Genomic DNA, 9,964 nt, shown 5'->3' on the forward strand with positions numbered 1-9,964 from the left:
AGGCCTACTGATGGTCTTGCAGGCCGGGACTGAGTCGCCGCACGCTGCTCCCTCTAATGCAGTCTTTCAATCCCAGTAAATCCTCTTCAATTCACCATTGGCCTTTCAATGGCAGTGCATTTACCCAGCATTCCCGGCGGGGAGAATGTGCCGAACCCAGACAACAGCGGCCCAGTGCGCAGGCGCGGGACCTGGCTGTGTTTGGACCATGCGCGGCGCGTGTAATGGCGGAGCGGACACGATGAACATGTGCTGCGCGAAAGAGCCCGTTTTCAGCGGGGCGGAGGGGAGTAATGGACCTGCGGGTAACCGCGGAGGCATCATAAACAACTAGTGCCCGCCGGAAGTACGGAATAATAATCGGAATACCGGCGGCTGCAACCTTGGGGCTTTCTCTCGGTCACAGGCCCAGGGTAACTGCGGCCATCTTTATACAGGAAGTCAAGGTCAGCGCTCCGCCATCTTGATTCAATGAGCAGCAAAGCGCATGCGCGGCCATCTTGGTGCAGGAGCAAGGTGAGCTACGTCAGTGTCTGTTTCCAACCGGGCCGCCTGAGTAAAGCGACAACTTAATTATTTTATTGTCATTCTTAACATCTCGGATTTCTCAGCATCTCTCCTAAAGGCGCTGCTCAGTGCTAAGCTTACGGTTTACGTCCCAGACAATTGTAACAGGAAAACCCCAGAGCTGTTCACTCCCAGGGTTAGAATCCCCATGTACAGTCCCAGGTTTGCAATCCACGTTAACAGTCCCAGGGTTATTATCTCCTTATAACATAAGAAATATGAGCAGGAGTAGGACATTTGGCCCCTGGAGCCTGCTCCGCCATTCAATAAGATCATGGCTGATCTGATCAGGGACTCAGCTCCACTTCCCTGCCCACTCCCCAAAACACCTTAGATAGAAAATGTCTATCTCTGTCTTCAATTTATTCAATGTCCCAGCCTCCACCGCTCTCTGAGGCAGAGAATTCCATACATTTACAACCCTCTGAGCGAAGAAATTTCTCCTCCTCTCAGTTTCAAATGGGTGACCCCTTATTCTGAGACTATGAACCCTGGTTTTAGTTTACCCTACGAGTGGAAATATCCTCTCTGCATCCACTTTGTCGATCATATATTTCAATAAAATTACATCTCATTCTTCTGAATTCCAACGTGTATCGGCTCAACCTATCCTCATAAAACAACCCCCTCATCTCCGGAATCAAATTCAGAACTGCCTCCAATGCAAGTATATCCTTCCTTAAATATGGAGACCAAAACAGTATGCAGTGCTCCAGGTGTGGTGTCACCAATATCCTGTACAGTTGTAGCAGGACTTCTCTGCTTTTATATTCTATCACCCTTGCAATAAAGGCCAACATTCCATTTGCCTTCCTGATTATTTGTTGTACCTGCATATTAACTTTGTGTTTCATGCAAACACCCTCAGGTCTCACTGTCCTGTAGCACTTTGCAATTTTTCTCCATTTAAATTAAAATTTGCTTTTCTATTATTTCTGCCAAAGTGGATAACCTCACATTTTCCCACATTATACTACATCTGACAAATTTTTGCCCACTCATTTAGCCTGTCTATATCCCTTTGCAGATTTTTTGTGTCCTCAATTTGCTTTCCCACCCATCTTTTTATCATCAGCAGACTTGGCTACATTAAACTTGGTCCTTTCATTCAAGTCATTAATATAGATTGTAAATAGTTGAGGACCCAGGACCGATATCTATGGCACTTCATTAGTCACCATTTGCCAACCGGAAAAAAACACATTTATCGCGACTCTCTGTTTTCTGTTAGTTAGCCAATCCTTTATCTATGTTAATATACTGCCCTAAACCCCATGAGCTTTTATCTTGTGCAGTAACCTCTTATGTGGCACCTTATCAAATGCATTCTGGAAATCCAAATACACCACATCCACCAGTTCCCCTTATCACCCTGCTCATTACATCCTCAAAGAACTCCAGCAAATTTGTCAAACATGATTTCCCTTTCATAAAGCCATGCTGACTCTGCTTGATTGAATCATGCTTTGCTAAATGTCCCGCTACTGCTACCTTAATATTGGACTCCAGCATTTTCCCAACGACAGATGTTAGACTAACTGGTCTATAGTTTCCTGCTTTTTGTTTGCCTCCTTTTTTTAAATAGAGACGTTACATTTGCGGTTTTCCAATCTGCTGGGACCGCCCCAGAATCCAATGAATTTTGGTAGATTACAACCAATGCATCCACTATCTCTGTAGCTACTTCTCTTAAGACCCTCAGGTCCAAGGGGCTTGCCTGCCTTCCGTCCCATTATTTTACCGAGTACTACTTCATTAGTGATAGTGATTGTATTAAGTTCCTCCCTCCCTATAGCTGTTTGATTATCCACTTTGGTATTACTCTCAGTGACCGAGTGTTTTTCTGCAATTAAACTAATCTCGGACTGTTTCTGTCCAATATTAACTCCTGCACGGTCCCAGAAAACATTTAAGGCAGAGATAGACAGATTTTTGAGTGATAATGGAGTAAAGCGGTATGGGGAGTGGGCAGGGAAGTGGAGCTGAGCCCATGATGAGATCAGCCATGATCTTATTGAATGGGGGAGCAGGACCGAGGGGTCAAATAACCTACTCCTGCTCCTATTTATTATCTTATGTTAACTGCCCCTAGCCAGAGTCAGCATCCTCTGGGATTGAGCGACAGGGAGGGAAGTCAGTGAGTGTAGAACTGAACTCAGCCAGAATCCGTACCTTCAGGGGAGGGAAACCAATGAGTGTAGAACTGAACCCAGCCAGAGTCAGCATCTTCAGGGGAGGGTAACCAGTGAGTGTAGAATTGAACCCAGCCAGAGTCAGCATCTTCAGGGGAGGGTAACCAGTGAGTGTAGAATTGAACCCAGCCAGAGTCAGCATCTTCAGGGGAGGGGAACCAGTGAGTGTAGAACTGAACCCAGCCAGAGTTGGTGATGATAATTGGGAGCGGAGGACAAGCTGCCTTCAGACGTGCGATGTGTTTGAATTTTAGGACAGTGACGGGGAAGTGTGTATGGGGCGGGGATTTACAACTTTGGAGGAACAAGAGAGGAAAGAATGTTCCATACAATCTAAAATTGTCGGTTGTGAATTAATGTCCTTTACTTGCAGTAATGATTTTTGTAAACTCTTTTTGCAGAGTATTCGAAGGGCAGGATTTGCAGACGAGAAAATCAAATCAAACATTCGTCAAGATCTGACTGAATCACTCGATTCATCAGGGCCTGAATATCATCGGCCTTTGAATGTGGAAGGAGAAATGTTTGTCTGTTCTGTCTGTGGGAACAGATTTCAAACATCAGTGTGACTGGAAAAGCACCGAGACACACACACCCGAGTGAGAGTGTTCCAGTGCACTGATTGTGGAAAGAGCTTTAACCAGATTCACAGCCTTAAAAAATATTGCACGATTGACAGCGGGAAGAAACCGTACACGTGTTGTGTGTGTGAACGAGGCTTCAACTGATCATCCCACCTGGAGAGACACAAGGACACCCGCACCATGGAGAAACCGTGGGAATGTGGGGACTATGGGAAGAGATTCAATTACCCATCTGAGCTGGAAGTTCATTGGCGAACTCACACTGGGGAGAGAACATTCACCTGCTCTAAATGTGGGAAGGGATTCACTCGTTCATCCCACCTGCTGAAACACCAGCGAGTTCACACTGGGGCGAGGCCATTCACCTGCTCCGACTGTGGGAAGGGATTCACTCAGTCATCCAGCCTGCTGACACACCAGCGAGTTCACACTGGGGAGAGGCCATTCACCTGCTCTGAGTGTGGGAAGGGATTCACTCGGTCATCCCACCTGCTGAGGCACCAGCAAATTCACACTGGGGAGAGGCCATTCACCTGCTCCGAGTGTGGGAAGGGATTCACTCTGTCATCTAGCCTGCTGACACACCAGTGAGTTCACTCTGGGGAGAGGCCATTCACCTGCTCTGAGTGTGGGAAGGGATTCACTCAGTCATCCACCCTGCTGATACATCAGCGAGTTCACACTGGGGAGAGGCCGTTCACCTGCTCCGAGTGTGGGAAGGAATTCACTACCTCATCCCATCTTGCAACTCACCAGCGAGGTCACACTGGGGAGGGGCTGTTCACCTGCTCCGACTGTGGGAAAGGGTTCACTGTGTCATCCCACCTGCTGACACACCAGCGAGTTCACACCCGGGAGAGGCCGTTCACCTGCTTTGACTGTGGGAAGGGATTCACTACCTCATCCAGCCTGCTGACACACCAGCGAGTTCACACTGGGGAGAGGCCGTTCACCTGCTCTGACTGTGGGAAGGGATTCACTCAGTCATCCAACCTGCTAAAACACCAGCGAGTTCACACTGTTGAGAGGCCATTCACCTGCTCTGAGTGTGGGAAGAGATTCACTCTGTCATCTAGCCTGCTGACACACCAGTGAGTTCACACTGGGGAGAGGCCATTCACTTGCTCCGATTGTGGGAAGGGATTCACTACCTCATCCCACCTGCTGACACACCAGCGAGTTCACACTGGGGAGAAGCTGTTCATCTGCTCTGAGTGTGGGAAGGGATTCACTCAGTCATCCAACCTGCTGAAACACCAGTGAGTTCACAGTGGGGAGAGGCCATTCATCTGCTCTGAGTGTGGGAAGGGATTCACTCAGTCATCCACCCTGCTGACACACCAGTGAGTTCACAGTGGGGAGAAGCCATTCACCTGCTCTGAGTGTGGGAAGGGATTCACTTCTTCATCCCACCTGCTGAGGCACCAGCGAGTTCACAAGTGACTGCAGGGTTTGGGTTCTGCTGTTGTCCCAGACTGAATCGAGTCCATTCTGACTGTTGGGCTTTCTTTCTGCTGATATTGATTCCCCCTATAACTGGGCTGGAGTTTAATATTCTGGATATTTGACAAATTAATCAACGGGAAAATGGTCAGATAAAAAATAACACTGATTGTGATTGCATCTCTAATTCACTCTTTAAAAAACATAAGAAAAAGGAACAGGAGTAGGCCATTGGCCACTCGAACCTGCTAAACCATTTAATAAGATCACTTTGCTGCCCACTCCCCATAACCCTTCACTCCATTATCGTTCAAAAATCTGTCTATCCCCACCTTAAATATATTCAGTGACCCAGCCTCCACAGCTCTCTGGGTGGAGAATTCCACCGATTTACGACCCTCTGAGAGTAGAAATTTCTCCTCACCTCAGTTCTAAATCCCATATTCTTGAACTATGCTCCTTAGTTCTAGATTCCTTACAAGTGGAAACATCCTCTCTGGCATCCACCTTGTCGAGTCCCCTCAGTATCATATGTTTCAATAAGATCACCTCTCATTCTTCTAAACTCCAATGAGTATAGGACCAACCTGCTCAACCTATCCCCATAAGTCAACCCTTTTATCTCAGGAATCAAACTAGTGAAGCTTCTCTGAACTGTCTCCAATGCAAGTATATCCCTCCGAAATAAGGAGATCAAAACTGTATGCAGTAGTCCAGGTGTGGTCTGACCAATACCCTGTACAGTTGCAGCAGGACTTCCCTGCTTTTATACTCCATCCCCCTTGCAATAAAGTCCAACATTTCTATTAGCTTCATAATTGCTTGCTTTATCTGCATGATAACTTTTTGTGTTTTACATACAAGGACAACCAGGTCCCCCTGTACTGCAGCATTTTGTAATAGCTCTCCATTTAAATAATAAATTGTATTTTTATTTTTCCTGCCAAAGTGGATAACCTCACACTTTCCCACATTATACTCAATCTGCCAAATATTAACCCACTCACTTCGCCTGTCTACATCTATTTGCAGATGTTTTTGTCCTCCTCTAATTTGCTTTCCATCCATCTTTGTATTATCAGAAAACTTGGCTACATTACACTCAGATCCTTCATCCAAGTCATTAATATAGATTGTAAATAGTTGAGGCCGATCCCTGCGACACCCCACTAGTCAGCGTTTGCCAACCGGAAAATGACCCATTTATCTGTCTTCTGTTAGTTAGCCCACCCTCTATCCATGCTAATATATTAAACCCAAACCCATGAACTTTAATCTTGAGCAGTAACCTTTTATATGGCACTTTATTGAACGCCTTCTGGAAATCCAAATACACCACCTCCACTGGTTCCCCCTTAGCCACCCTGCTCATTACATCCTCAAAGAACTCCAGCAAATTTGTCAAACATGATTTCCCTTTCCTAAAACCATGCTGAGTCTACTTGTCTGTATTATGCTTTTCCAAATGTCCTGCTACTGTTTCCTTAACAATGGACTCCAGCTTTGTTCCAAAAGCAGATGTTAGGCTAACTAGTCTATAGTTTCCTGTTTTCTGTCTCCCTCCTTTTTTAAATAGCGGTGTTAAATTTGTGGTTTTCCAAACCGCTGGGACCTCTCCACAATCCAGGGAGTTTTGGGAGATTTCAACCAATGCATCCACTATCTCTGCAGCCACTTCTTTTATGACCGTAGGATGCAGGCCATCAGTTCCAGGGGACTTCTCCACCTTTGGTCCAGGGGATTTGTCCACCTTTAGTCCCATTATTTTACCGCTTACTTTTTCTTTAGTGTCAGTGATAGTTTAAAGTTCCCCCTTCCCTGTAGCCCCATGGTTATCTATTATTGGGATGTCTTTAGTATCTTCTACCTTTAAGACTGATACAAAATATCAGAAGGGTTTTCAAATACTGACAGCTGCAACAAATGGAGCTAAAGTTTGTTAAACAATTGACAATAAAATGAATTAAAGCTGCAGGTTGATTTTGGATTTCTCGGGGATGGAGCAAGACATGATGTGCCCTGAAATACCGCCGGTGTCCAGTAGATGACGCTGTCCCTCAAATTAATTCAGACTGATTGGAGCGTGACTGCTCCTGGAGCAGGAGGAATGAAGGTGACCTCTGGCGTTTGTGATCTGACAAAGAATTGGAAAGATTGGCTACGAAAAATTTAAATTAAAAAAAAAAATCAAAAAAATGAAGGCAGATCCGGGTCAACACTGAACATACTGCACCCCCACAGAGACATCACACACTGCCCCCTCCCTGGGGCAGCTCAGGGTCAGACACCGAACATACTGTACCCCACAGGGATATCACAGACTGCCCCTCCCTGGGGCAGCTCAGGGTCAGACACTGAACATACTGCACCCCACAGGGACATCACACATTGCCCCCTCCCTGGGGCAGCTCAGGGTCAGACACCGAACATACTGTACCCCACAGGGATATCACAGACTGCCCCTCCCTGGGGCAGCTCAGGTTCAGACACTGCACCCCACAGGGACATCACACACTGCCCCCTCCCTGGGGCAGCTCAGGGTCAGACACTGAACATACTGCACCCCACAGGGACATCACACACTGCCTCCTCCCTGTGGGAGCTCAGGGTCAGACACTGAACATACTGCACCCCACAGAGACATCACACAATGTTCCCTCCCTGGGGCAGCTCAGGGTCAGACACGAAACATACTGCACACTATTGGGAATGCACCAACTGCCCTGTCTCTGGGGGAGTCACTGCTGGAGCGTCCACAGACAGAAAGGAAACTCCTCCAAACATTCTGGTTATGAATCCCGAGTCAGATTGATGCCGAATCACCACATTCTGTGCTGCAGCCTGGGAAGCCACAGAGACCACGTGGGATCTCACAGACCCTGGAGAAGTCCCCCCAACTTTGGCCCACAGACCTGGAACACTGGGCATCCACAGAGGGGGAGCGATCATTCTGCTCCCCCAGATCCCACATGTTAGCTCCACTCTGACTGTGAGCTGTAGGGAGTTCTCCTTCCCCGAAGATGCTGATTCTGGCTGGGTGCAGAAATACAAAGGACACACTCAGGAAATGTGCCCCACTAACTGAGCACTGTACAGAACTGGAGCAGGCAACACCTCCCTCAATTGTCCTGCTCCCAGACTGACCCAGAGCTTCCTCACCCTCCGCTGACCCAGACTGACCCCCCCTCACCCTCCCCGTACCAGACTGACCCAGACTCCCCCTCACCCTCCCCTGTCCCAGACTGACCCAGAGCCCCCCTCACCCTCCCCTGTCCCAGACTGACCCAGACCCCCTCACCCTCCCGTGTCCCAAACTGACCCAGACCCCCCTCACCCTCCCCTGTCCCAGACTGACGCAGACCCCCCTCACCCTCCCCTGTCCCAGACTGACACAGACCCCCCTCACCCGCTCCTGTCCCAGACGCCCCCCTCACCTTTCCTGACCCAGACCCCCCTCACCCTCCCCTGTGCCAGACCACCACCCCCCCCCCCCCTCACCCTTCCCTCTCCAGACTTCTTGAAAATTTTTGATAGAGCAGCCCCTTGTGTGGCACTTTATCAGATCCAAGCCTAGAACATAAGAACATAAGAAATAGGAGCAGCAGTAGGCCATTTGGCTCCTCGCACCTGCGCTGCCATTCTATACGATCATGGATGATCTGTTCATGGACTCAGCTCCACTTCCCTGCCCGCTCCCCATATCCCTTTATTCCCTTATCGCTTAAAAATTTTGTCTATCTCCGCCTTAAATATATTCAATGAATCAGCTTCCACAGCATCTGGGGCAGAGAATTCTACAGATGTACGAACCTCAGAGAAGAAATTCCTCCTCATCTCAGTTTTAAATGGGCAGTCCTTATTCTGAGACTATGCCCCCTAGTTCTAGATTCCCCAATGAGTTGAAATATCCTCTCTGCATCAAGCTTGTTGAGACGCCTCTCTATCTTATATGTTTCGATAAGATTCCCTCTCATCCTGCTGAACTCCAATGAGTACAGGCCCAATCTACTCAACTTATCTTCATAAATCAACCCCCTCATCTCCGGAATAAACTGAGTGAACCTTCTCTTCTGAACTGCCTCCAATGCAACTATGTCCTGCTTTAAAAATGGAGACCAAAACTGTATGCAGTACTCCAGGTGTGGCCTACTAATACCCTGTACAGTTGTAGCAGGACTTCTCTGCTTTTATACTCTACCCCCCTTGCAATAAAGGCCAACGTTCCATTTGCTTTCCTGATTACTTGCTGTACCTGCACACTAACTTGTTGTGTTTCATGCTCAAAGCCCCCCAGGTCCCTTTGTACTGCAGCGTTTTGCAATTTGGCTTCATTTAAATAATAATTTGCTTTACTATTTTTTCTGCCACAGTGGATAACCTCACATTTTCCCACATTATACTCATCTGCCAAAAATTTGCCCACTCACTTATCTCTTTGCAGATTTCTTGTGTCCTCCTCACAAGTTGCTTCTGCACCCATCTTTGTATCATCAGCAAACTTGGCTACATTACACTCAGTCCCTTGATCCAAGTCATTAATATAGATTGTAAATACTTGAGGCCCCACCACCGATCTGTGCGGCACCCCACTAGTTAGTTTGCCTACCAGAAAATGACCTATTTATCCCGACTCTCTGTTTTCTGTTAGTTAGTCAATCCTCCAGCCATGCTAATATATTTTACCCCCAACCCCGTGACTTTTATCTTGTGCCGTAACCTCTTATGTGGCACCTTTTCGACTGCCTTCTGGGAATTCTGCTCCACAGTTCAATATGATCATGGCTGAACAGCCAAAAATCCAGGTGGTGCTTCTGACAAAGAATTCCAATGCTGGGCCCAGCAAGAGCAAGTAAAGGGGACAAGATTTAATCTAACAACACGTGGGTTCTTTTCAGAGCCACCCACAATGTAGTACCCTTGTTTAAGAAGAGAGAAAGGGATAGGCTGAGTAATTACAGACCTGTCAGGCTAATCTGAGTGGTGGGAAAATTATTGAAAAAACCCTGAAAGACAGGATAAATCTGCATTTAGAAAGGCAAGGATTAATTGGGGACAGTCAGCCCGGATTTTTTAAGGGAACTTCGTGTTTGACTAACATGATTCAATTATTTGAGGAGGTAACCAAGAGGGTCGATGAGGGTAGTGCGTACGATGTAGTGTATAAGGACTTTAGTTAGG

General features: G+C 47.3%; 1 protein-coding gene across 1 annotated transcript; it reads left to right on the plus strand.

Moving 5' to 3' along the window:
* The first annotated feature begins 222 nt into the window (after positions 1-222).
* On the plus strand, positions 223-5,590 carry LOC139273696 (zinc finger protein 664-like). Its single transcript, XM_070890720.1, has 2 exons — positions 223-516; positions 3,161-5,590. Exon 2 carries the CDS (start codon positions 3,524-3,526, stop codon positions 3,932-3,934), a length of 411 nt encoding a protein of 136 aa, XP_070746821.1. The 5' UTR covers positions 223-516; positions 3,161-3,523; the 3' UTR covers positions 3,935-5,590.
* The last annotated feature ends 4,374 nt before the right edge of the window (positions 5,591-9,964 follow it).

The sequence above is a fragment of the Pristiophorus japonicus genome, chromosome 9 (genome assembly GCF_044704955.1).
Source record: "Pristiophorus japonicus isolate sPriJap1 chromosome 9, sPriJap1.hap1, whole genome shotgun sequence".
Taxonomy (NCBI): Eukaryota; Metazoa; Chordata; class Chondrichthyes; family Pristiophoridae; genus Pristiophorus; species Pristiophorus japonicus.